This window comes from Mustela erminea, chromosome 2, assembly GCF_009829155.1.
Source record: "Mustela erminea isolate mMusErm1 chromosome 2, mMusErm1.Pri, whole genome shotgun sequence".
Classification (NCBI taxonomy): Eukaryota; Metazoa; Chordata; class Mammalia; order Carnivora; family Mustelidae; genus Mustela; species Mustela erminea.
Window position 1 is genome coordinate 93773679 of NC_045615.1, and position 27068 is coordinate 93800746.

General features: G+C 47.8%; 1 protein-coding gene across 3 annotated transcripts in view; it reads right to left on the reverse strand.

Annotated features, from left to right (window-relative positions):
- Positions 1-413: 413 nt before the first annotated feature.
- Positions 414-27068, reverse strand: part of MAML3 (mastermind like transcriptional coactivator 3) — a 402671-nt gene continuing 376016 nt past the window's right edge. For 2 of the 3 annotated variants that reach the window (XM_032333457.1, XM_032333459.1), the window contains exons 3-5: positions 11175-11432; positions 7031-7115; positions 414-1952 (exon numbers count right to left, since the gene is read on the reverse strand). In XM_032333457.1, the coding sequence (XP_032189348.1) occupies positions 955-1952; positions 7031-7115; positions 11175-11432 (1341 nt within the window). In that variant the 3' untranslated portion in view covers positions 414-954. The remainder of the gene's footprint in view (positions 1953-7030; positions 7116-11174; positions 11433-27068) is intronic. The other variant, XM_032333458.1, reaches the window with a different exon arrangement.

Here is a 27068-nt window from a genome sequence, read left to right on the forward strand (position 1 = left end):
GCTTCATTTCTTCTCATATAGTCTGTAAGGAGAAGCAAGGGCAGGATGGGGTGGAGGCAGGAAGGAGCAAGGGCAGGGGTGCGGGGAAAAGCGGCCACACGGGCAGACATAGCATCCAGTCAGGGTCTCCCCTACCCTGTGGCCACCGGAAGTAGATGTGAACTGCCTTGCCAAATCGGTAGGACACCGGGCCCCCAGGAGGCTCCAGCCCGACTACCTGGAGTGCCGGCCGCCATCGTCATGGCCATGATCACTGGCAGAGGGCTGCCTCCCCCAGGACTGCCGGAGGACCCTTCTCCAGGCTCGCTTGGCTCTCTTTGAGAGGCAGCTGACAGCAATGCCTCTACAATTCCTGAGGGTCATCACAGGGCAGCAGACAGGCTCGTAGGATCCTCTGTTGTCTCCCGTTCTTCGTGCCTATCCGCCAAACACAGCAGCATGTCTCGACGCCTGACTTCTCTTTGCAACCAGGGTTCAGCGCATTTCCGACCTGTGCTCTGGGCCTGTGCAACCACGCAGCAGCCTCTGCGGGACGCTCCCCGGCCCCTGAGGCTTTGCGGTCTGTGGCCCCCGGGGCCAGGAGGTGCTGGCGGAGCCCTCACGCTGGGCAGCAGTCCCGTGAGGCTGGAGCAGAGATCCCTGGGCCAGGCGTGCACCAGAGGGCCGAGCGGAGGGGCCTCGGATCCATCTTCCCTGCCTGCCTCCGCGGTGTCTGCCTCTCTCACAGCCAGGATCGGCGTGGCCTGGTGTCTCGGTTGCTGTGTGAAAATCAGGTGAAATGAGGCCCAGCGGGGCTGTGGATTGGCACCTGGATCTTTCACTGTCAGCCAGCTGCAGTTTTGCTCAGTTTGCGTGGGTCAAAAAAACAAAAAAACAGGATGGCTCAACATCCTGTTTCTTCTTCACGTTTTAAGCTTTAACACTAGGAGTCGTGCTTCTCGGGTTTCCTTTGGACTAGGGGTTCCCGAACAACTCATCAAGCTCCTGCATCCACTCGTCCCCTGGGCCGCCTTTGATGATGGAGTCCACGAGGTCCGCACTGTCCGAGAGACCGGGGAAGGAGGCCCCGGCTGCCTCGCCGCTGTAATTGTAGGACATGTCCTGAGGGGCGTTCCGCTCGTAGGCCTGGCTCTGGCCACCCGGAGCGAAGTTGCCGCCAGGCATCTGCTGCTGGGCTGGGGGCTGGCTGAACGCTGGCAGGCTGGGGACGCCCTGGCTTAGGCCAGACATGACCATCGGCCTGGCCTGGCCGCTGCCTTGTTGCCCTGGGAGTGGCGGCATCATCTGCCGGCCCATGGCAGCTGGGTTGAGGGTTCGCACGGCGCCAGTGTTAGCGTCCACGACCTGGCTCAGTCCCTGTGGGAAGTGTTGCTTGGTCAGCCTCGGCTGGCCAGCTTGAAGCGGGTAGCTGGCGCCGTTGTTGAATGATCCCAGTTCTCCACTAGTCCTCCCGGGCATGCCTTGTAAGCTCCTCTGTGGCCAGCTCTGCGCTCCCTGCTGGACTGTTCCCATAATGCCCTGCAGCCTTGGCGGGCCCTGGGGCCTTGGCAGGGCTTGGCTCACCGGCCCTTTCATCTGCTGGTGCTGCTGGGTAATGGCGGAGTTCACCAGCATGCTCTGACCGAAACCGCTCACCATCCCAACCCCTTGCCCCGAGGTGGGCTGCCTTGGCCCCTGGGCTTGGTTGTGTGTGATGCTCATACCACTTTGGTTTGGGTGCTGCAACATTTGGGTCATTCCTGTGCTCATATTGTACATTCCTGGTTGGCTGGTAGGCGTGTTGCTATAAGGGGCCAGTCCCATCTCTGACTGGGCTGCTGCCGTGGCCATTGTCCCTGGGTTCTGGGAGGGTCCCATTCCCATCATGCCTGCGTTCTGTGCCATCAACCGCGACGTTCGAATGCTCTGGAGGGCTGCTTGGCTTCTCACAGCTGCGATGTCCTGGGGAGAACCTACAGGGGAAGAAAAGACATTCCCATCCACTCATCTCGATAAGCAATTTACTGTAACATATTGTTGCGATTATCTTTAGGCATGACAAAATTCTTTTATACGAAAGGATCGACTCTGATCCTAAGCCCTTAACAAAAATGATTATTTTTCTGACTATAACATATGCTGATTGTAAAAAAACTCAGAAAAAACTGAAAAGTACAACGATGAAAATTCAAGTTACCCGAATTCCCCCCCATCCAGAGATAACCACTGATAACTACTGTATAAATAGACACATGAAAATAGGGATCATACTGGACCCATGCTTTTGTAGTTGATATACTCTGTTATTCTTTTTGTACACATTTCAGAAGCAATTTTTTTTCTCACTCTTCTTGATAGGATGCCATCCTCAACCAATCAGATACCATTATTCTTGGAGGTGAGAGGGAATTCACATCCTGGGCTAAATTAAGAAGCAACGGCTGATCACTTTGTGTATTCTATTTGTGAAGTGGAACATGGTTCAGTAGAGAATACTATCAATAAAGACCATTAGGCTAATTTCCCTTAAGACTTGAGCAGGATTTGAGAGGTTAAAGGTCACTGCTTCTGCTAAGAAGCTATTTCAACAGATGGGACATTTTTTGGATCCACTCTACAGATTTCCACATGCTCCAGATTCTCTGAATCATAACATGTCAGTGCAAACTGGCCAGCTTCCTGAGCTAGAAAAAGAAATCATCCTGCTACTTACTCCTTGGCAATGAACTTTATGCATTTTTGTAGCAAAGTCCACTCACTCTACAAGTCGGCAGTGACTTCTCTCAGCAGATCGCTGACATGGTTTTAATGATGCTGTTTAAAAGCTGGCCAGAGGATGAAGGCCAAGTCTCTCAACTCTAATTAGGCATTTGAGGGAGTCCTTCTTTACATGTTCCTAGGAAATTTCCAAATCAGCCAAGAGAAAGAAATGTCACCCTTAGAGCCCCAGTCAGTTTTGTAAAGGGCTAGGAGATGCACGAAAAGAAGTTTTTTCCATGTCCCTCTTAATAATGATTAAGTCTATGAGACACAGAAAAATGGTTTGTTTTATTTTCTGGACATTTAAAAAAGATGCAGCATGGGAGCCAATCGATATTATAAGCAAATGTGATACCACTTGGAACTGGGATGAGAAACCAGATGAGAACAGTGTAAGCTTGTTAAGCCTGGCACCTGGGCAGTAAGTGTATTTCTGTCTTCCTGATGGGGTTATTGATTTCTGGGCAGCAAATAGGTCTCCATATTTTCTTTCTTTCTTTAAGAAAGAAAATTATGGGAATTTTGATTATGACTTAAGTTTTTGTGGCTTGAGATCGATACCATGCTGCACTGAGAAATGAAATGGTTTCTGTGGGGGAAAGCTGCCAGGGCTGGGGGCGAGCCCTAGAAATGTTTCAGTTTTCCGTTTTAAGCTTCATTATATCGAAGTGACTTAAAAAAAAAAATCAAAAGTTCCTGTTAAACACTGGATGAGAGTATATATTGCGATCTGTAATCTTGTTATGAAGTTTTGTGACCTTAATGACTAAATCTGTATTGACTACATGGCAAGTCTGATCAACTGTGGTGAAATGGGTTATTGAGTTGTTTATAAAAAAATTTTAAGGAGAAAATATTGCTGACTCAGAGACTGATTGGCTAGACCCAAATTATGTAAACAGGCTAATGAGCTGCTGGAAACAGATGAAAAGACTTCCATATTTTGGACATTTTTGTTGTATGTTTATAATGGATCTATTGAGGGACTGGAAATGGTCTGGGCCACTTTGGTGAATGAGAAATAGGTTCCTCTTTTTAGAAGACAGAAATGCTGCAATGCCTTTTAAGAGGTATTGAAGCATTAATCCAAGCCAACTTTTATTTTTAGTATAAAATGACTGTACTACTATCTAGGTATAACTTTTATAGAAAAAAGGGCATTTTATTTTATTTATTTATTTTAAGATTTTATTTATTTATTTGACAGAGAGAAACACAGTGAGAGAGGGAACACAAGCAGGGGGAGCTGGAGAGGGAGAAGCAGGCTTCCCACTGAGGAGGGAACCTGATGTGGGGCTTGATGTGGGGCTCTATCCCAGGACCCTGGGATCATGACCGGAGCCAAAGGCAGATGCTTAATGACTGAGCCACCCAGGTGCCCCAAAAGGGCATTTTAAAACCAGCACTCAGTTCCATATTTTTATCCTAAGTAGAAACAAAATGTTTTATTAATCTAGTTTAATACTTGTATAGAAAAAAATGCAAATGTGTTTAAAGAATTACCTTGTCATTATCTGATTACTATATACGTTAAATAACAGACTAATTTTTTTTTCTTCTTCTTCCGTTTTTGTCTAAGACATATTATTGTGGGGACGCTGTACTCAAATTAATTTTCTTGCCCACTGGTCACAGTGTCAAAGAAAATCTTCCACATTCAAATAGAAATCATAGGCAATTTTTTTCTTAAAAGGGTCTGTTTCATATTTTCACTCATAGGAAGCCTGTATTTGTGAAAAATAAACATTTCTCTATAGGCATGTAACATTGCCCAGAGGCACAAAACTTAATAAGGGAAAGATAGTCATTAAACCTTTGAAATATGTAGTGGTGAGTGTTCATGGAGGTTCTCATGCAAGTTGTTCCTAACGTAACTCTCCAAGGACACTATTTCTTATCTACCAATTTGCTGTTTTCCCAGATACATAACATTATGATATCTAAGGTGTTAGTAAAATAAGGATGAGAGGAAAAGAAAAGAAAAGAAAAAAGTGTACCAATCACCTCAGGGACCCAACAATGTCATTGGTGATTCAGCCTAAGTACAGTTCAAGTTCAAAGAGAAAAACTTTTAAAACTGGACCCAAACCATATGGAATAACTCCTAATATAGAAGAAGTATTACATTTCGGTGGGGTCCTTTATTCCAAAAGATAATAAATGAATTATGAACCTAGAAAAGTCAAGGGACACTCTGCTGGGTTTTTAGGATTTTACATTTTTAATTTATTCTTAATGGAAATCACTGGTTCTTAAAGTGTGGGCCTTGGCCAGCAGCCCCAGCAGCAGAGCAACTCCTGGGAGCCTATTGGAAAGGCAGATTCTCAGGACCACCCCAGACCTGTGGAATGAGAGACTCTGAGGGTGGGGCCAGGCCGACTGTGCTTTTTTTTTTTTTAAATTCAATTTAGTTAACATATAGTATATTATCAGCTTCAGGGGTAGAATTTAGGGATTCATCAGTCACATATAGCACGCAGTGCTCGTCACATCACGTGCCCTCCTTAATGCCCATCCCTCAAACACCCCATCCCCCGACCCCCCACCCCGTCCCCTCCAGCGACCCTCGGTTTGCGCTTCCACAAGCTCTACTGGTGATTCTGATGCAGCTTAAGTTTGAGAACTGTGTCTAAAACAAGAATTATGCGTGTAACAGTGACCATTTCTGCGCTCCCCTGCCTATGACCAAGTGAGAAGCAGAATTCTTCAAACACTATCAGCACTAATTTAGTGCACAGAACACCTGTGCACAGCTTCATTCCTTTTGTCCTTCGCCAGGGTCAAGTCCAAGGGTTCTGAAATGATACATGTGTTCCAGGGGGAGGAGGGGGAGGGGTAGCTACTCAAGCCCCTGTATTTTCATAGGCAATGTTTTCAGACTCTTTAAAACCACTACTCATGGCATGTGATCCAGGATATACACGTGTGGGTTTATGACAGAAATAAAAGTTTCCCTTATTGTGATATACTTGGATAACTGTTTTCTATTCTATTTTTATTATAATTATTATTTTTAAAGATCTATTTATTTGCCAGAGAGCAAAAGAGAGCACATAAGCAGGGAGGGGGCAGAAGGAGAAGCAGTCTCTCCCACTGAGCAGGGAGCCTGATGCAGGGCTTGATCCCAGGACTCTGGGATCATGATCTCAGCCGAAGGGAGATGCTTAACTGACTGCGCCACCCAGGTGCCCCAGCATTCCATTTCTTTTAAAAAATGTTGGTTGTGACCCATTAGCTTGTCTTTACAACCTACTTGTGTGTTGCAGCCCAAAGACTGAAAAATGCTACCCTACATCATCAATTTTTCACCTGCCGTCCATTGAGCAGGGTAGCACTTGCGCAAATGCTATGCAAAGTCTGTATATATTTACATATATGCATATTTAAGTGCAAGGAGCTTCGCAGCTTCTGGCAGAGTCTCAAAGCCTTAGGTAACACTTGAGAAATTGGGATCTAGGATCTAGGTCCCACGCAAAGGGCAGAGGATGGGAATTAGGATTTCCACTACTGGGTAGCCACTGGAGCCCCCTAAAAACTCCTGTGATAAGATTGGGAAGGGTCTTCAGCTCACCCTCTACCCCATAAAAGACTTTCAGGGGCTCTCTTCATTGGAGATGGAAGGGATTGATATTTGAGTAGATTTTCTACTACATAAAGGAATGGCAACAGAGATCATACAATGTGCCCATTGCTACTGGGTCACGAGTCAGGATTTCTGCAAAGGGCAGCAGGATCAAGATAGTCCAGTCAAACTCAAGGCCCTGTAGGTCTTCTAGATTCAGCAGAAATTGGCGGCTGCTGCAGGCCAGATTTTTCCTTGGCAGTTGTTGGCAGTGAGGGCTTTGGCCCGCTGATGTGTTAGGATTAGCAAGAGGCATGTGGCACAGGGCCGTTCCTCCCATGCTCATTGAGATGATGATCCAGACATAGCCAAGGCTGACATGGAACCAACCAGGCACCAGTATACCCTTATTGGCTCTTAAACTATTGAAATATTTCCTTATCTCTGGTAAAGAATAGCTGCCCCAGTCCTGCCCCTGCCCCCCCAGCCACTCTGACCCCTCCCGGGGCCAACCAGGACCTCTCTGTGACCCAGCCACCCAAAGGTCAACGCCCAGCACAGTAGAGGATTCCAAAAATGCGTTCTGATGGATTGGTACCCTCAGTTTTCAAATATTTTTAATGTTACCTGAACGCGAACCCAGCCCAGGAGGCCAGGCCCCTGGCTACATTTGGATTTACACGTCACGGCTGGAAGGTATAAAACAGAAGAGGGGTGCACTGGCCTCACCTTGGAACTGATTGACCTGCTGCACGGGGTATGGATTCCGCTGCTGCTGGAGGTGCTGGCGGGGTAAATGGGATTGCTGCAGCTGCTAGAACGACAGGACAAGAAGGGCAGGGGGGTGACATGGGAGACACAATGAAATATCGTGGCAGCTTGGAGGAGGCACTTTTTCAACACGGAACTTGGTGTTGAGGAATCAGGTGCATCCAGGCGGGTGCACAAAGCATGAGTTTGATGGATTTTCACAAAAGCAAACACATTCCTGGTAACCGGTGTGTGGATCAAGAAACGGAACTCTGCTGGGAGCCCCGCGTGCCCCTTTCCAGTCATTACCGACCCCAGGGAACCACTTTATCCAGCCGGGAAGCACTCTCCTGACCTGACAACACAGACCAGTGATGTCTGCTTTCGTAGTTGGTGTAAGTGGATTTCTACAACGTTCTGGCGTCCAGCTGTGGGGTCTGGCTTCCCGCATTCATCACTCTACTTATGAGACTCACCCATGTTGGTGCGTGTAGCTGTGGTCAGGTCGCCGTCACCGTTGAACATTATTCCATTGCAGGAATGACGAGACCACGACTTATTCACCTATTCTCCTAGTGATGATCTTTTAGAGTGTTTTCAGTTTTGGGCTGTCCCCAATATGCTGCTAGGGACATCCTCGCCCATGTCTTTTGGTGAGCATCTGGCAGATCTGCTGATCCAGGAGGAGGCGGTTTTGACTTGGACCATCTACCACCTGCCTGCATGTTTTCCTTAGCATTGCGGGACCCAGCTCGAGGGACAAGCAACTAATTTTTAATGACCTAAATAGATGCTTCTGGTACAGGAAGTTGGGATTCTCAGGGGCTATATAAACAAGGCTCATCTTATTCCCACGGGGCCACACTGCCTGTAAGACACATCCCTGCAAGTTAAATACACAGCATTTAGTGCCTCAAGGAAACCATGGAGGACTCCCTGGGTACCAGGAGTGGAGGAAGAGGGACAGGGGAGGCTGGCCACCCCTGTCCCTCTTCCTCCACCCCTCGGGGATTCCGCCCTGTCCGCACTGTTACCAATCTACTGGTAAGGCTATTAGGATCATTACCATGCTGTATGCGAAAAGGGAACGAAACAGAGAGCGAGGTGGCAAGAGCAGAGAAAGGGGTTTGAGTTCCTGGTCTGCTGTCAAGTAGCTGCCTGACCTTCGGCAAGTCATTACCTCCTCCTGCCCCCGTTGAATATTCATGGGGCACCTTCCACAGTGAGGGCTTATAAAGGACACACATCAAGGGCCCTGCTCTTTCAAGTGTTCATTATAAAAATAACACACATTGACCACTTCTTAACACGTGTGTTTATTTCTATTTTTTCCTCTTGTTTTTGGTTCTGGGCAGCTCTGTAATTTTCTTTCTCTTTCTTCTTCTCTTTTCTCTTTCTCGACAAGGCCAGCCAGCACTCTGGCAACCAAAAAAAAGGAAAGCTTCTGCCCAGCTCACCCCATCCTGTGATGCCTACCAGGGTGTTTTGCACAAAGTGTTGAAATTAATTAATTGTGTAGATGAAGTGTAGACAAGAAACCGTGCTAATCTTTTAGGCAGCAATAGAAGGGCATTATTGAGAATAAACTGAGCACTTAAAAGCTTCTCCTCGGCCAAACTTCTCATATTATGTAAGAATTTAAGTGTCCCAGTACCGAACAAGCCTGGGGTGGCCTGGGGTGGGGTGGGGATAGGGCTTCTGTTCTAGTCCCTGCCTCTCTAGCTCTGCCATGACTTCTTCCATGAGCTCCCTGGCCTCAGTTTCCCCACAGGTAAAAAACAAAAGCCATCCTAATCACCAGTATTTTTTTCAGGTCTAAAAGTCTAGGTTCTGTGGAACCTTTGTGAACGGTTGCTCTTCGAGAGTAAGGGATTAAACGTTAACTCACACCTGCTTTCAACCTGCTCTGCTCTGATTCTTAAATCCACTAGAATCATTTTAAAGTTCCCAAAGATAGGCATGATCCCAAATCCTTCTGTTTTTCCCCTCACATGTCCCTTCAGGAAATCCCAGGATCTCTAATACTCAGGACACTTTCACTGCTGTGGCAGAGCCCCAGAAAGTCAGCTGGGCATGGACAGGACAGTATTCATTCTCAAAACAAAAAGCTGAGAGCTCAGCACTTGTCGACCCCTCGGAGGCCTGCACTGATCAGCACCGTCTCCGGGACTTGTTTCTGTGCATGCTCCCAGCCTCGCATCTGGACTAGTCCCACTGGAGGGCTCGCACCCAGGGCCACAGCCCTCAGGTCAAGTTCCGTGAGAGCAGGGTCATGTGACTGCCCCCCCCCACCCCGCGGTGCACAGTTTCTAAAGGCTTTTACATGCTTGATTCCATGTGATCCCTAAAGCAGTTACAGGAGAAAGTCTGAGAGATTATTAACCCTAAGCTGGCAGATGAAGAGAGGGGGTGAAAGGCTTTTCCAAAATGACACCACAAGCAAAAGATGGGCCACATTTGGAGTCTGAGTAAAACTGTCCTTTCCTTGGTCCCTCTTCCTGGCTTGGTTTCCACAGCTTGCTAAGGAATCACACGCATTCCCCCATCTTTTCCAAGGGGCCCGTATCTCTGTGTGTCCTGGGTTCTGAGGGGTGCCCTGTTCTCTCGGCGCCTCGTCTGGCCAGCCTCCTGGGGCAGCTCTTCTTCTTCCACTCTTTTGCTTCCCTCCTTGTTCCCTGAGGTGTGGCTGCCCTCGTTGAGCGGGACACCCCTGGCTGGCCCAGCGGCATTCTGCCCAGTTACCCCGGCTCCTATTTGTGCCTTGGTCACGGCATACGCATCAAAGGCCATCGCTCCAAGTAGCAGGTGCACCTGAAACTTCCTGGGATTGGCTGAGGAGAGGATTTACACAGCCCAGCTCCCCCTCGGCAGCTCCATTTATCACTGCCTGAGAGATATTAGCATGGTTCCTTGTCACACACCTTATGCAGGGTGAGAGGGATAGAGGTTTGTTTGTACAAGAGCTGCCAGGCGGCTGACTGACCTTGGTAAAAAGAGAGATAATTACACAGCTGCTCAGGAACAAAAGCAGGGAAGGGAACATAAGTGAACTGTGCTCAACAGTACAATTTTCCTATTTGGGGGATGACTGGGGTTACTCTGAACCGCTGCTCTTAGTAGGGACCTCAACATATCTGTGTCCCACACAGCATTGTGGGTGTGAGTGCGTGTGTGTGTGTGTGTGTGTGTGTGTGTGAAAGATGCTTGATAAATTTCCAAAATTTTGATTGTATTAGGAACACTCTGGAAGGGGAACTGTGAGGTGAGAGCCCCGCTGGGCTTTAAGCCTCATATGACAACCTCACACCTACCTCCACTAATCAGAGAGAGCTGCCCTGGACAGACCCCCCAGGAGCCAGCTAAGGATCTCTTTTGGAAGGCCTCAGGCCTTTCCTGGGATAATACTGAATCAGGCATGGGCGTCTTGAAAAACAAAACACACTGAAAACTACAGAAGCTGCTTGCTTTCAGGGAAGGCTTTCTTTCAAAGCTGGAGGAATTATATGGCAAGGATGGACAAAGATACCCAAGGTAAGGCTTTATTTGTATTAGCCCTTCTTTTAACTCAAAGATTTCTTCAGCTGTTTTAAAGCTGTTGGGAATTTTCTTAAGTTTGCACCCTTTCTGTGACCCTGCGTTCAGGTTTCCAGGTAGTTCTGTGGGCCCTATTCTTCTTCTATTGTTCCTGTCCCATTGTTCATAACCAATTCTGTAGAATTCTCCTCAATCCCTCCTCCTGACATTTTCCTTCAAGAAACAAAGTTCTCTGAGTTATTTTCTTTTTCTCTTCATGCTAGAAATATTAGCGTCTATGAAGAATGTGAGGCAGCCTCCCAACCCCCACTCTGATGGTGCAGACCCCGTACCAGAAACCGGAAGAAAAGGAGTCAGGCTTGAATCGAAAGAAATGTCTCTGACAAATGGGCCTTCAAATTGATGGCTGAAGCCTGTCTTTTAAGAACAAACTCATTCATTCTAAGAAAAAGCTTAACTAATTGAAAGGTCTAAATTCTGCAGGTTCTTCTGTGATCCTGGAAAATGCTGGACTGTGACTACCTTGACGAAGGAGGGGAACTGGAACTCTCCTGCAGACACCAGGCACTGAATAAATGCATCATGTTACCTGCTCAGCCAGAATCTGCTGCTGCTGCTGTTGCTGCTGCTGCTGCTGCCTTTGCTCCCGCAGGAACTGTTGCTTCTGTTGTTCCATCAGCTGGGCCCGCTGATCCATGAGCATCTGCTTCATGATGGCTGCTTGGGGCTGGCTGCCGAGGAAGCCGGGTCCCGCGGCACTGGCTCCGGACACCATGCCGCTCGAGCCTGGGGGCACCGAGGACTGCATGGGGCCTGTGGTCCGGGGGAGTCCAACTGGGTGCTGTTCCTGGGAGGACAGGAAGATGAGAGAAAGCACAGATTTCATATTTCAAAGGAAGCATGGGGCAGAGGCCTCTGCTTGTGGACCCAAGGGGTCCCCAGTGGCACACATTCTATTCCACAGAAACACAGGAATCCTCAAATCTGGCCTTACCATGGTGGAACTGGAGGGGTGCAGGGGGACAGTAATACAGGACGGCTCTGGGATGTCTGAGAGCAAGTCCAGTCTCTTTTGGATGGGACTGATTAGAGGATAAAGGCCAGGTAATCAGTTAGCATTCTACTTTCCTCCAAAGGAAAGGGATGAAGACCTCCGGCTGGGCTACCTTGAGTTTGGAATGAGATAGCCTGACCTTACCTCTTTTTTTTTTTTTTTTAAGATTTTATTTATTTGACAGACACAGATCATAAGAAGGCAGAGCAATAGGCAGAGAGAGAGGGAGGGGTAAGCAGGTTCCCTGCTGAGCAGAGACCAATGCAGGGCTCGATCCCAGGACCCTGAGATCATGACCGGGGCCCAAGGCAGAGGCTTAATGCACTGAGCCACCCAGGTGCCCCTTGACCTTACCTCCTAACCTTCACTGCCCACCTGGCCTAAATGGACTTCTTCTAAGTTAGCAGGAAAGACATTTACAGAAGAATTCTGGAATTTATTAATCAAAAGATCTACTATTCGATGGAATTCTAATTAATTGCAACACTAGAAAGCTTTGCTATATGTAAAAAAAAAAAAAATCCTGCTAGTGGGAGTTGTTGATGGTGAGAACTGGGAATGTGTTACACTGAACAAAGCTACGCAATCTCCCGACATCTTTCAAAATAGAACCAAGCCTCCTATGTCTGGGACAATTTAAAATGTGGGGGTTGATTTGGGTCTTTTGATTCTACAATTGTCTCAGTCAAACGATGGCAACTTGTAAGGATTGGTACTTAAGGAGTAGGAAGTTAAGTGGTAGAAAACTACCCACAGAATCTAGTGACTACTTCGAAGATGTGTTCAGAGGGTAAGCCTATAACAGCCAGACAGTGTAGACCAGGGAAAAATAGCTGATGGGCAGAGTTGGTAGGTGACCATAAGATTCGGCTTCTAGATAGTTCCTTTCTTGTTCATCTACCAAGTGCACCTGGTAATGGCATGTATGGTCAGACTACTCTGCAGAAATGTTCCTTTTAACTCATTCAAGTTTCAAGTAATCAATCTCAACACAGAGGATCTGATGTCTGAGATGAACACAAATTAAACGGGCACACACCTAAGGACATTCCCAGTCACAGGGTGTGGGATCATCATGAGGCCAAAATAGTAAGAAATGAATACGAATAACTCTAGTTATTTAAATATTTTTGTCTCCAAACTGGGTTTTAGTATTTTTTCCTACTTCTGTTTTGCTCTTTGGTACAGATATAGTCAATCAGGCTGGCACTGTCCTCTCAAAACATACAGTTGAGTTTGATCTCTGACTCTCCTACAGACCCAGTCCTGGATTGGATTCCCCACAGCCTGGGCTGGTGGACCTTCCTTCTGTGGTGTGGTGCTCAGCCACTCCTGCTTCTCTTTCCAGGAGCGAGATACGTTAACCACATCTTCAGCTGCTCTTCCTCTCACCCTCCACTGACACAAACGACAAGCGAAACAAAAACCATTACTCCTCTCAGCCTGGGAACAAGAGGCCAAGTAGTTCTGGGGAGGTAGTGCGGTAGCCCAGGTCACACTTAGCCAAAGGAAGAATCGGAAAGAACAGAATCAGAACACTGACCCGGGGTCTAAATTTAGTATTCCTTCCACTAGCACAGGCCCTTCCCAGACTGCAGGTCACTGGTGCCAAGTGTATGCCCAAGAACTGCTTGCAGACTAAATATACAGTATGTCTCCCATAAGTGTACTGTGTTCTATTTTTCAAATGTAAGTGTTGTTGCAAAACCCTTTTTGTCTTTGTAGATTTTCTCGGTAGTCAATTATTAGGTAGACAGCTGTGAAATATTTATGTGAAAAAGAACTTACACTGAAAAATGCCAAGAGCCTTTATGCTACCACAAAGTTTCCTTTAGGCCTGACCCCTGCAGGCCATCAAGATATTTCAGAGTCTCCCCCTTTCCCCCCAGTATTTGCTTCCTGTTTCCAAGTCCTTTCTTCCAATGGGATAAAGCTGCTGCTTGCCACCTTTAGAAACAAATGGCTGATTGACTTAACACTTTAACAAATGAATTCACACTCAAGTAGAAACAGTTAATCAATCAGCAAAAATACAGAATACAGGGTTTTGTTTGTCCCCCCTCCACCCCGTGCGTATTTCAGTATATTTGATATTTCCAAATTTTGATAAGGAGGAGAAAGCTAGAAAAAAATGTGACCCAAGGGAAGATAAAGTTTGCTTCAGCTAGTTTTAGGACAGGGCTGGTTTGGGCTGGCCCTGTTAATCTTTGGGCACTCTGAGATATTCTCTTCCTGGGTGAGCAGGCCTGGGTAGCCGGGGCACATGCTCACAACTGGTAAGTAGTCACGAGTTGGTTTCCTAGCCTTTTCTCCACCCTGGAAGTAAGGGAGAGGAAAATGAAATGGTGATGTAGATACACCCAGCCACTTTTGGCCCCTGTCTTCCTGGGGCAAAAGAAATACCTCAAAAGCACAGTGGGTAAAAAAAAAAAAAAAAAAAAAAAAAAAAGAGAGAGAGAGAGAGAGAGAGAGAAAAAGAAAACTCCCCAAAGAGATAGTTAGGTTATTACTTCCCAGGATTATGCATTTATCCAAATGATTCCCTCCCAAAGGCTTTGCCTTGGGGTTTCTTGCAGAAGACCTACAGACCTAGGGATGGGAGGGCCATGTGCATTTTCAAGGCTTGCCTTCCCTATGAAACATCAAACATGGGTGAATCTAGGTCTTTCTCAACAAGCTCTAATGCATTCAGCAGCGGGTGAGTGACACCTAGAGCCCCAGCCTCAAGTGTGTATTCCAAAGTGTGAGGCTTGCCTTACAAATGGAGCTGGCTGAGGCCATTAACTGTTTCATATTACATGGCAGCTTTTAACCTCCAGTCTAAGAGGGCTTAATGAGCAATAGTCTGTCGAATTTCAGGATTTCAGGCCACCGCTCTTGTTTCTAAGGAGGACACACACTGCGTGTGCAATTAGAGAAAACCAGGCTGAGCTTTCGTCAGAGAAATGTAATGCCTTGAAGCCAAATGATGCAGTATTTTTAGTTTTAATTACCGGCTCGTTCTCCACCCCGCCCCCTGCCCACCGACCTCCTTGCCTTGCCAGTAGCTTCCCCTTAGAAATGCAATTGGCTAACGTAGACCCTCATTACTCCCCAAACCTTCGCACTCTTCAGTAAGAGAAAGGGAGGGGAACAAACCAGAAGCAATGAACCCATTTTACCTAGCTTCTTCTCCAGGGAAAAGATCTTAGCGATTTTTCCAAGGGCTGGAGAGAGGTAGGAGGTGTAAAAAACGTCCTGCCTCCTCCGAAGAGGCAGTTTTCTACTTCAAAAAAAACAAAACAAAAAAAACAGCTGTGGTAAAAATATCTCCCCAGAGCAGCCAGCTGTTTATTTATAAATCTGTGCGTGGCGAAGCTTCATTTCTCTTAAGTGTTTTCAAGAACAAGCGTAGTGTTTGGGTGAGAGGGGCCGGGGTGGCTGGCGGCCAACCCAAAGGGCGCCGGCTCCAGGGCAGGGGGCTCACGAAAGGCTGCCCGTAGAGACGGGGGCCGCGGGGCCGGGACTTGGGGGCGCGCGGGGGGCCTCGAGGACGGCCCCGGCTTCAGCCTTTTCCAGGCGGTCCTCGTCGGAGGAACAAGGAGCAGCTGCTGTTCTCCGCCTGCCCCAGCAGATGGTGGTGTCAGCCCGGCGCTCCGCCCGGCAGCCCCAGCTCCGCCCGCGCGGCGCTCTCCTCCCCCCCACCCCCCGCCCCCCAGATGGCTTAATCAGGACTCCTGTTCCTTCCCCCCACCCCCCGCGCCGCCCCCCGGCCCCCGCCCCGCGCGTCTGGGCGGACGCGGCGAACGTGGAGCCAGGCAGTCAAGTGTTACTGCGTACAGCAGGTAGCCTGGCAACTGAGAGCATAATACCGAGCAGATGGTGTTCGCACGGCGTGATGGACATCACACACGACAGCCTGAGACAATCCAGGAATTCCCTGGTGACTCGAGGCCCTCTTTACACAAAATGAGTTCTCTCTCCATTGCCGTGTATCTCTGGGGTTATCTCCCCCCTCTCTCCGACCGACACCGAACTGGTTTCTTATTACCGACTTTCCTTGCAGCCCGAGGGGAGGGAGCTTTCAGGTCGGGGTGGGGGAGGCCGGAGAAGGAAACGGAAGGGCTGGGAGCGGGAGGAGATGGGGGTGGGGGTGGGGGTGCGGTGGCGCCCGGAGAGGGGAGGGCGAGTGGCGTACACCAGCCCCCGGGGCTGACCGTCCGAGAGGGGCAGAGTTCCCCGCAGCCCAGGCTGCACAAAGCCGGCGCGGGAGGGCGGCGCTCTGGGCGGCCCGGGCTCAGAGTCTTTGCAATCACATGGCCTACGAACAGCCTAAATGAAATTTAGGATTTTACTTAAAAAGTCCCCTGGGGCGTAATTTAGCCTCTTGACTCGATCCTATATGCTTACAAGTCCTTAGGGGGCTCTAAGAAGTCAGGAGTGGGGCGGCAGGCCCGAAGATACGTCTCAGCGCAGGCGTCTCTAACAAAGAAACCGACGCGGCGGTCCCGGGGCGCAGGCGAGTCGCACCGGGGCCGCGGAGGCCCTCGGCCGGCGTGCGCTGCTGCTGAGCGGGTGAGCCGGGCGCGCTCCGGGGGCGCATTGCCCGGGTTCCCCGCACACTGTGCGTGCCGGGGCCAGGAAGGAAATGGGTGCGGAGGGCAGGCGAGGAGATGGGAGGGCTGTTCATGTAGGAAAAAGTAAAAATAATAAAATGGATGTCCCCAAAAACAAATCTATGCTTTTCACACACACTGAACTGGATCAAGGAATTAAAAAAAAAAAAAAATCAATCTCCAGCCCAAACGGAATTCAGCCTAGTTCTATATATCAAGAGGCTCCTATGTCCAACCCGTCACCAGTATCTAGAGGCTTTTTCCTGCAAAGACACTATTCAAGTTTTAAGTTTCAGAAGAAGGAAGTCTTTTCAAAGGTGGAAGCTAACGTTTCACGCAGAACATCACACTTGGTGGGAAAGAGTTCAGCAGTCCTGTGTCAGAGGGCAGCGTAGGATGAATCCGACACCCACTGCAGCCTGATGGACGCGTCTGGCTGTGATTCCCAGAGGCTCAGGGTGGTGAACGGGCATTCTGAGGCTGTGGGAAGTCATCTGACCTCTCGGTTTCAGGCCCCACCTCCTCAAATGAAGATCATATTCATAAGACTCCTCCCTTGACCAGTGGAAACTTTGGAGGTGAGATACAGAAAGAAAATGGTTAAGAAGATGCTCACACCTCTTCCACTTCCAGTTTGGGCTAAATAATGGGCTAAATTCAATCAGAGGTTCTGAAAGTGGGGTTCCAAGATCTACATCATTAGCATTACAGAGGAGCTTGTTAGAAATACAAATTCTCAGGCCCCACCCCGGGCCTACTGAATCAGAACCTCTGGAAGTGCTTTAACATGCCCTCCAGGTATGTTTATGATGCCCCACAGTTTGAGGATCACAGCGCAAATAGTACTCCTGGGGCATCTGAGCTCTCTGGGCCCTGATTTAGATTGCAAAAGCAGTCTTGCACTTTCAAAAGCAAGTCAGACTTTGTTTAGGTTTTTACTGCAAATTCTTCAGCATTTGGAACAAAACTCTTCAACTTTCAGAGGGCTGCTCATGCAATGCAAAGGATGTAATGCAATGTAAAGAATAAGGAATTCTGGAAGGACCCCACAGTCACGATTCTTCCAGGAAGGCCAGTCATCCTGCAAGTCTGCTGGGGGCACTGAGCAGCAGCCAAGATTGAGGAAGGGGTGAGTGAGGCCACTGAACTCCTTTGCTCAGGCAGGAAGCACAGACATAACTGGACTTCCCATCTCCTGGTCTGATACAAGACAGAACTATGGAGAGCTTTGAGGAGAGTTCCCTCTGTTGGGAAATGTTCTTCAAACACAGAGACCAGAAGCAATGATGGAAGAAGACCAGTGACACTTAGAGGGCACCTACTGGATGCCTTCACTTGCATAATTAAACACATTTGGTTGATTAAAAAAACCCAAGTCTTTGAAAGGTTAAGGAAATTGTCTGATGACCCACAGCTGGTGGTGGTGTCCTTGGGATTCTCACTTTTCCATTGACTATAACATACATCTGGTCTAAATTGAGCAGACCACCCAAGAGTGCTGTGGAGTAAAGAGAAGTGGGAAGGGGGTAGGGGGTAGAGAGGAATGGGCATAGAATAAAAAGGTAGAATCTCTACAGGGATCAAAGGGCGAGGCTGAAAGAGCATAAAAATATGCATCATTTTTTATATGTTGCTTGATACCCAAAATTAGGATGCCTTTGTGGTATCAACTTTGACATTTAAAGAAAGGGCATAAGATTAGACCATTCAACCGTAAGTGGAAGGAAGAAACAAAATAAAATAAAACCTTAGAATTCTCTTTGAAGTTGATCAAGTGTCAGGGCAGACGCTTGGTTTCAGGATGGTGGCTCCTTTTAGATTTTCTTTGTCCTTGTCCAGAATAATTTTTCACTGTGGGTGTGAAGAGTTGCTTACAATATATTGCCAGCAGAGCCCCAACAAGGCCCATCCCATATAACCCTCTGTTTCTGCATATCATTGAAGAAGTTTGGATAAAATGTTTGTTTTCTGATCTGTGATGGTTGTGTCCCCATGAAGATTAAGTTTTGAGGCAGTTTACCAATTTAGGAAACTTATCACTGAAATGGCAGTGACTTGAGGCACAGTGGTAAGCCTGCTACATGGGTTCAGCAAAGTTCTTCGTTCAACCTTAAAGAAGGAGCAGTTTATGTTAGATGAACCCACCAGGTCTGGGTAGGAACATAGTTCCATCATAGGCCCAGTGGCTGGCCCTCTGGACCACTTAACAAACAGCTTGCTATTATTACTGTTACTGTTTTAACCTCTTGATCATGTAGCCCTACAAAGTCAGGGTAAGGAAAAAGCTGTGTTTCTGTTTCTAGCTTAGCTTCTAAAACAATGAGGACTAAGACTTTAAACTTGGCTTTCTTTCCAGGTTCTCAATGAGCAGAATGGGAGTTTCTACTCATTTAACTACTTAAAAAAATAAATGTATTGCTGATTCCCGCCCCCCACACCGATCATGGGGAATATTTGAAACATTCAATAAAGTGTAAATAACAAGAAAAGCAATATTTGTTTTAAACACTCAGAGGCAACCATATTAATATTTTGATGTGTTTTTGTATTTCCCCCAGCTTTTCCCTCTGTATACAATTAACATAGTTACCACAGTCATGGTAATGTTCCATACGTGATTGTACCCCTGTTTCTAAGTAAGATAGGGGAGTAGAAAGTTCGGGAGTAGAAAGTTCCAGCCTTTCAAATGCTTACAAGTTACAGTTTTCTGGAGAAATGACATCCTTATGGCAATATATCTGCCAAGCCCGCAGAACCTGTACGAGTCTCTTCCAGCATCTAGCAGGGAGCTAGGTCCACAGTTGCCACAGAGTAAATGCTAGCTGAACTGACCTGACTACATTGACAGTGAAGTCATGGCCTAAACCAGTATCAGGTATGACTGGAGAGGGAAAAAAAAAAAAAAAAAATATGGCCCTACAATGGATGGCTTCTCCAGTCTACAGGAAAGGACCCTGCAGTGAAGATGAAGGAAAGGGTTAAAGTTGGCAATCCAGCCCGAGACTAGATGCATCCACCACAGAAGGCCAGGCTTTCAAGGACTGACTTGGGGGTAAGAACAACAAAAATACCATTTGTCCTTATCAGTGCTTTGAACGTAGTCACCATAGGTCCCTCCAGTGGAAACACGACTTGGAGAGTTATGCTTTTCCTCTGCCTTTGATGTAAATTATAGAGTCCTTTTGATCCCTTTGTTGTGATTAAATCTACCACCAAAGCAACTCTATATTGGTTAAAAGTTCATTAGTGTGCAACAATAGGAGCTTGATTCAATAAACTATGGTACATCCATCCATACCATGAATACTAGGCAGCCAATAAAAATCATGCCTTCTGAGACTGTCTAATCACACAGAGAAAAACTTACAATACAGAGTGAAGAAGGGGAGGGAAGCAGTTTCTAAAACAGTACTCACAGAATAATTATGTCAGACAAGGATTATAAGTGATTTTTACTTTTATCCTTTTCAGATTTTCTATTCTGAAAATATTACTGAATATTATTATTATTATTATTATTATTATTATTTTAAATTTTATTTATTTACTTGACAGAGACAGATCACAAGTAGGCAGAGAGGCAGGCAGAGAGAGAGGAGGAAGCAGGTTCCCTGCCTCACAGAGAGCCCGATGCGGGGCTCGATCCCAGGACCCTGAGATCATGACCCGAGCCGAAGGCAGAGGCTCTTAACCCACTGAGCCACCCAGGTGCCCCCTGAATATTCTTTTTTAAAACATGCTCTAAAAATAAAGTCTTTAGTCAAAAAAATAGAAAAAAGAGACACGAAGAAAAAGAAAAGAAAAAGGGCTTCTTTTCTTGTTTTCAAGGATTCCAAAGTTCTTTTTTTTTTTTTTTTTTGTAAGATGTTACTTATTTATTTGACAGAGATCACAAGTAGGCAGAGAGGCAGGAGGTGGGGTGTGGGGGAGCAGGCTCCCCCCTGAGCAGAGAGCCAGATGCCGGGCTTGATCCTAGGACCTGGGATCATGACCTAAGCGGAAGGCAGAGGCTTTAACCTACTGAGCCATCCAGGCACCCCAAGGATTCCAAAGTTCTGATGAACATGGAGGCTTCCCCAGTTTCTAGGCAGTGATGGCATCTTTGCAGAGAAGGAAGCACAAGGCAGGTCCCTGAGCCTTCTACAAGAAGGCACAAGAGAACAGAGACTAGCGGTGAGAGCACCTGACTGTGCCTGGGGAGGGGAATGAAGGCTTATCAGAAGTGATGTCTCAGAGTGGCTCAAGCAGCAGGAGGGGAATGGCTTCCAGAGTAGAGGGACAGAGTGATCAAACGCTGACTAGAGCAAACCCTGAAACTCCATTTCTAAGGACCCGGCTCATGGAAATAGTCATAGCTTTGTACCAAGATTGATCTGGAATAGCTTGAGGGATGTGGAGTAGCAAAAATTAAAAGTAGCATCAATGGTCAACATTTAAAGGATTCATTAAACCATAATCCCCCCTCCCTTATTAAGCACACTTCGTCTAAACAGACATGGATGGAACGTAATGAGTTCAAGAGGGGCGCTGGTTGTGTCCAGGCCCGTGACTACTTCCCCCTGAGCCCACCTTATGCTGTGGAGTGTGCTGTAGACAGGCTTAAGTACCAGTTCTGCTCTCAAGACCCGGACATGGCATGAACACGAACAAACCGGGTTTAGCTACAGGCTCGGCCACTGGGCCAGCTATTCATGGCTTCCACGGAGAGGCCCCCTGTTCCAGAGAAGGCCCTGACAGGCACTCACTGTCTTCCGAGAATTCTCCGATTTACCCAGACAAGACTATCTGGGCTGTACCATCCTGCTGTCTGTGTTTTTTCTCCAGAGCGTGGCCATAACCAGGCCTATCTTGAACTCAAGAGACGAGTGAAAGGCCACCATTGTTTGCCTTTACCTGTTGTCTTCTCCATGGGGCCTGTAAGAAGACCACAGCCCCAGGGGTGGCCAGACCTGCCCCAAAGAGGCGGGCACAGCATCTTCCCACATCCTAGTGGCCTGAAGGACACATGGGCTGCAAGGGGTTTGACAGCTGCTCCAGAAATTCGGGGTGTTCTCCCCCCCCAATATTTTCTGCCTTTCTTCCCTGGATTTAAAAATAGAGAGGGGGAGGAAGGAGTCTCAACTGTCTTTGGCGGAGCTGCTGGGAAGAGTTTTTCTCTGGAGCTCCTGTTCCCCCCAACTGTACCTTTTCTCTTTTATTGCCTCCCCCACTTTCTGATGAAGTCATCACAGCAAAGATTGCATAACTGATGCAGAGGCCTATCCTGTGTTATACTGGGAGGCAGGCCAATGTTTCCATTTATAGACAAGAGCACCATCATGCTGCCGAATGGAGCTCTCTGCTGCAACCACTACAAGACAGGAGGAAGGGAAGGAGGGCTCCGAGCTGGAGGGCGTGCTGCGAGCAGAGGCGGGCGCTTCCTCCATCCTCTCAGCAGCCTTGGGAGGGTGGAGGGACACCGGCTCTGAGCTCCTGGGAAGAGCGCCTCTACGAAGCTGCCAGCGCTTGGCCCTCCGCTCTCCGGGCTCCAGGAGACGCTGAAGAGGGAAGGTCTGCTGGTCGGCCTATTGGGCGGGCTGCTGAACCCGTCTGTGTGCAAACCAGCCGCGATCACTGAAAAGGCTCTGAGAGGAGCACTGCCCTTGCCACGTGCCCGTGAGCAGAAGCCCGGCCAGCAGTGGTGGGGTTGGAGGAGGCCCGGAATTTGGGGAGAGAAGGACAAAGTAGGGAAAAAAGGAGGAACATTTAGAAATCTGGGGTTGGGGCATCACAAATTTAGAGATTTTGGCTGAGAACCATGTTCTCAGAGGAAGCAAGTCTAGAAGAGTGGCTCCCCCAGGGTCAAGGAGGCCTTATGGGCAGGCGGGGATGAGGGTGTCTTTGGACCCTGGATCTTATGTCCTCAATGATCCTTGAGTTTAAGATTGTCAGCTGTATTCCTCACACAAGGTTTTACATGGGGTCATTGAGAAACCCTGACAGAACTGGAAGATACCTTCAATTTTATGCCCTTTTTTTTTTTTTAAAGATTTTATTTATTTATTTGATACAGCACAAGCAGGCAGAGCGGCCAGACAGAAGAAGAGGGAGAGGGAAAAGCAGAAGCAGGCTTCCCACTGAGCAGGAAGCGGGATGCGGGGCTCGATCTTAGGACCCTGGGATCATGACCTGCGTGGAGGGCAGACACTTAACGACTGAGCCACCCAGGCTCCCCCAATTTTATGCTTCTAAGTTGTACCCTGCTGCCAGATCGTACTGCTCTAAGTCCATTATGAGTTAGTATTCTTAAGAAGTCCCATGTTTATCTTATGAATGACAGAATAACACCACACTACTTTTAAAAATAAAAACATTACATTTTTTTAAACCCCATTTGCCTTTCTTCATTTTCTAAATATATCTGCTGACTCAAAGAAAAAGAAGTGGCCAGGGTCTTCTGTTAACCTTGAGAAGATCTGAGGACAAACTGGGATAAAAATCATCTTAGAAGAAACACAGGCCCCAGACATTCTCCTCGATTGCACCTGCTCTGTCGTAAGCACAGCTCCCGGCTCCTGCTTCACATGTGCCGTAGCCTGGAGAACGGAATCAGGAAACAACTCGAAATCATCCTCTACCGATCTTGAACTTGTCACTCGTTCTAGCAAAGCTTCGCTCAGGTAGTGAGTCAACAGCGCCCGGCATACCACAAGTGCTCATCAAGGTTTGCTCTCATTAATGCCAGTATCAATAATCGTGAGGAAATTAGAAACTTTAAGTAAGGCCGATGTTCTCAGCTCCCATGTTCTTTTTTCTTAACGGTCAGATCAGCTCCCTTAACCTTACCAAGCAAAATATCCTTTCACTTGGGATAAAAACAAAGCTGAAAGCTAAATATGGAATCAGACCCTGGGATGATGGTGGAGTTTATGGGAAATGTTCATTTTCGTGAGGAATAAATCCACTCCTGTTGATAAGAGCATATAGGCCTTTTAAGGTGGGGGTTATGTGCCCATTATCCTTTGCCGTTTATTTCCGCTGAGAGCATCGCCATTTCTGCTTAACTACGTGAGATGGATCACTGTTTCCTGTTTCCTGCTGTCAGGAGCGAAGGCCAAGTCTGACCTCCTTATCATAGTATCACCTCAAGTGCCCGCCCCTACCCTGCTCCTCAAAGTTTCTTGTGCTAATTCTTCCTCTGGTTAGCTGACTGAATCCTCCCCTCCTCTGTGCTTCCCAGAGCTGGCTGAGCTCCCTGACCACATGCAACACAACCCCCCCCCCCCCCCCCCGCCCAATAAGCAGGTGCCTCCTGCAAGAGCTTTCCCAACTGCCACTTCTCTCCAGATGGGAGTGGGGGGGGGGGAATGGACCTCTAAATTGAACCGTAACTCTGTCTCAGGTTCCCATTACGTGACACACAGGAAAAGCCAGCACGTGAGAGATTCCCTTCTTTATTTACCTTAGGTTCTCAGGATTTAATTTTTCCTGAAGATTACTTTCTATATAAGGCCCAGTGAACGCTACCTCTTAATTCATATTTAGGAGCGTGTAAAAAGGGCTGACAGGGCCAATCTTTCATTCCTTTTTAGGTGTAGTTGTAGAGGATTGCCAAGGAAAGAAGGAGTCATTGAGTCCTCATTAGTTAGTAAACATAAGCCCCCAGGAAGTCGATGCCCACGCACAGGGTGCTGGGGGCTACCTCACGACACGGAGGTCGAAGAAGAGGGAGAGGGAGAAGCAGAAGCAGCCTTCCCACTGAGCAGGAAGCAGGATGTGGGGCTCGATCCTTCCCTCATGACATGGGAGCTACCTCATGACATCCCTGTGCCTCAGCCCAGCCAGCAGCACCGTGGAAATATCCAGAGCCGTAGCAGGGCCCCACTCATTCTCAGTACCTCCCCAGAGGCTTCTTGGAGACAGAGCCCAAGTATGTCCTGCAGGCAGATGCACACACACCCAAGGTGGGAACCTAGAAAGGTCTGGATATTCTGATTCACTTTCTGCTGAAGGACTCTGGTAAGAAAGGGTCCCCAGGTCAGTGAAATGTATCGCGCCAAGGCTGCTAACCTCACGCAAGTTCAGGGACCTGGTTCGAGAATGTGGAGACTTACGCCTCCCCTGGAAGCTGTTCGTACTCCCATCCTTAATGGCATTTTCAGTTTCCGTTGTTCTTGAGAGAATACTTGGCCCCATAAAACAACTAAACAAACGAATAAACAAAATGAAGCAAACGAGTAACAACTGACTTGTGTAACAGAATATAAAAATCCCCAGGTATGGGTTGTGTTTGTAATTTTGCTTTGATTTTCTGGATAGTAAGGCACTACTGCACTGGGGTGAAAAGGCATCCATCACCCTCATCACCCTACAAACCCGTCCACCTGAAATCTGAGCACTAGGACATTATGTCTAATTTGCCATTGAAGTTTTCTTTCAATTCAGACATAACATCCCACTTTAAAAAATGCTTTGATGACTCCGGGAACTCCCAAGGGACTCTGGCACCCCAGCACAATGGCAGGTGTTGTGGTTGGAATCTAAGAGAAGGGCCGCCACGGCCTGGTGCTGTAGGATGCTGAAGTCCCAGGGGAGAGACAAGGTTTCCCTTCATTGAAAAGCTAGAAAACGATTCCGGCTCATCAAAGGTGAGCCTGTGGCGTGTGCTCTGGTTCCAGAGGCTTTCCATAAAATCAGCCTGGTCAGACCTGGGATGGTCAGAGTTACATGGCAGAAAGGGGGTGGTGGAATGGAGGACACACAGGTTCCAGAGATTGGTTGACCTGGGTCAAGTCACCGAACATCTCCAAGCTTCCGTATTCTCCCTTATCAAGTGACCCATACCTGCCCAGGTGATCTCTAAGGTCCCTCCTGCCCTAAAATCCTCTCGTTCTGCTTGGTGAGAGCTTCATGGACATGGGCACACTTGACCAGGAGCCTCGATGGATGTAGGTTTGGATCCGAGTGAGTGGAGAGAAGGAAGGGGCAGTCACTAGCTGGAGGGAGGCGTCTGTGCCCAGGCTCCAAGCTGAGGTGTGCACTGGGGTGTGTGGGAGAGAAGCTGCCCTGGTGGTCTGGCCCTGGACAGGTCTGAATGTGGTCCCAGACACGCCACCCAACCAGGGGGAGCCACAGTCGTCTCTTAAAGGGAATAAAATGATCAAAGCACTTTCATAAAATTAAGCTAGCGTCAGGTAAAGCAGGGATCAGAATGGGGCTGGGTAAGGAGAGAAAAGGAGGGGGGCTGGGGCGAGAGGCAGCCATTGGAGTAAGCCACCCAGGAGGTGAGGGGAAGGGGGCTGAGACTTGGTGACTGGCTGTTGGGAACTCCGGAGCGAAGAGGCAAACAGACTGCAAGGTGTGCTTCGGCAAGAAGAGAAATTCACCATCTTCACCGTATGCAGTGCCTGGGGTCACGCCCGGGTCCAGAGGTTCTCACTTCTTCCTGCCCACGCTTGTTTTACTCTCTCACTCTGCCCTCACAGAAATCTGCCACTGGAAATCTGGCCCAAGAATGCAATCCCTGCCTAAAACCCAGGAGCGAGGGATTCCAGTTTTCTTTGTCCTTCCTCCTTTTTCACAACTGAATTGATTTAAATGCAAATACAGTACACCACCTGCCTTTGAACTGGGAGTAGGACAGTAGGCGTATGCCTTGAATATTTTCCAAGCCCTAACAATATATTCTGGGGCTGAGGAGAAGATGCCAGACCATGACAGGGAATAGGACCAAAACTTTTCTGAGAAGAAGAAACCTTCTCATTTCTGTGCTTCCTTCACCACTTGTTCTCCCAACTTTCTACTTCCTGCTAAGCATTTTACTGAACTCTTTTCAAGAAGGCCTGATGAGGAATAATGAACATGAGATGGTCCTCAGGTAAAGGGGCTTAACAATGACAAGTAGAATTCAAAACAAGTCTGATACCCAAGTATTTCCTCGGTTTACATTCTCTAGCAGATTTGAAAAACAGGCAGAAAACCACTCTCGTTCTTCAGGCTACATCTTGTTTGTGTGATATAGTTTCATAAGAGCGTTAATATTGCATTTATAACACCAGTATTTAAAATCCAAACTGGAGACGATAGTGGAAATAATTTCTAACAAAAACAGTTCATTACTACAAAACCAGTGAGGTCACCGAAAATGCATGACCGAAGGGTACATTTGGCGGCTCCGTGTGAAAGCATGCTTTTTTATCAGCAACTGGGAAACCAGGTGTCGTCTCCGAACGAATACAAAAATCTCCTCCTTGAAAATCTTCCTACCTCTTATTGAGACAACACGGAGAAGAAGCCGATATTCTGGTCTACAGCACTCTGAAATTACCACCGGGCTCTGGAAAATGGATTGCTTCACCTATTTGTTCTGTCTTTAATCTGAGGGAGGGGCTGCAAATCTCCCCATCTGTCTCTCTCGCTCTCGGGGCCCCTCGTTGCCATGGTCTTTCCTACAGCGTCTGAGGGAACAAGATTCCTCTGACGTCTGACACTGGACCTCTGCAGGCAGCCAATTTGTTTTCCTTTTGCCTCCCCACCCCCTCCTCCTCTCTCCTTTTCTAATCTAGGATATTCTTTCTGTGCATCCACCAAAAGTAATGTGTCAAACTATGATTATGTTTTCTTTTATTAAACAAGTAGAAGAGAGACAGATTGCTTTCCTCCTTTGACCAAGTAAAGGTAATAAAAGGCCCAGGGAAAGTGGGGGTGGGAGGGGGAGGTTGGCGTCTGCTGTCCTGAGCGAGGGACAGCTCTCGTCTCTGTTCATCTAAAGGAATTCTGGGCCGTCCGTTGTCCATTTTACTTGGCGGCCCAAGGCCAGCAGCAGTGGCTTCTGGACCAACTGAGTCTGTGTAGC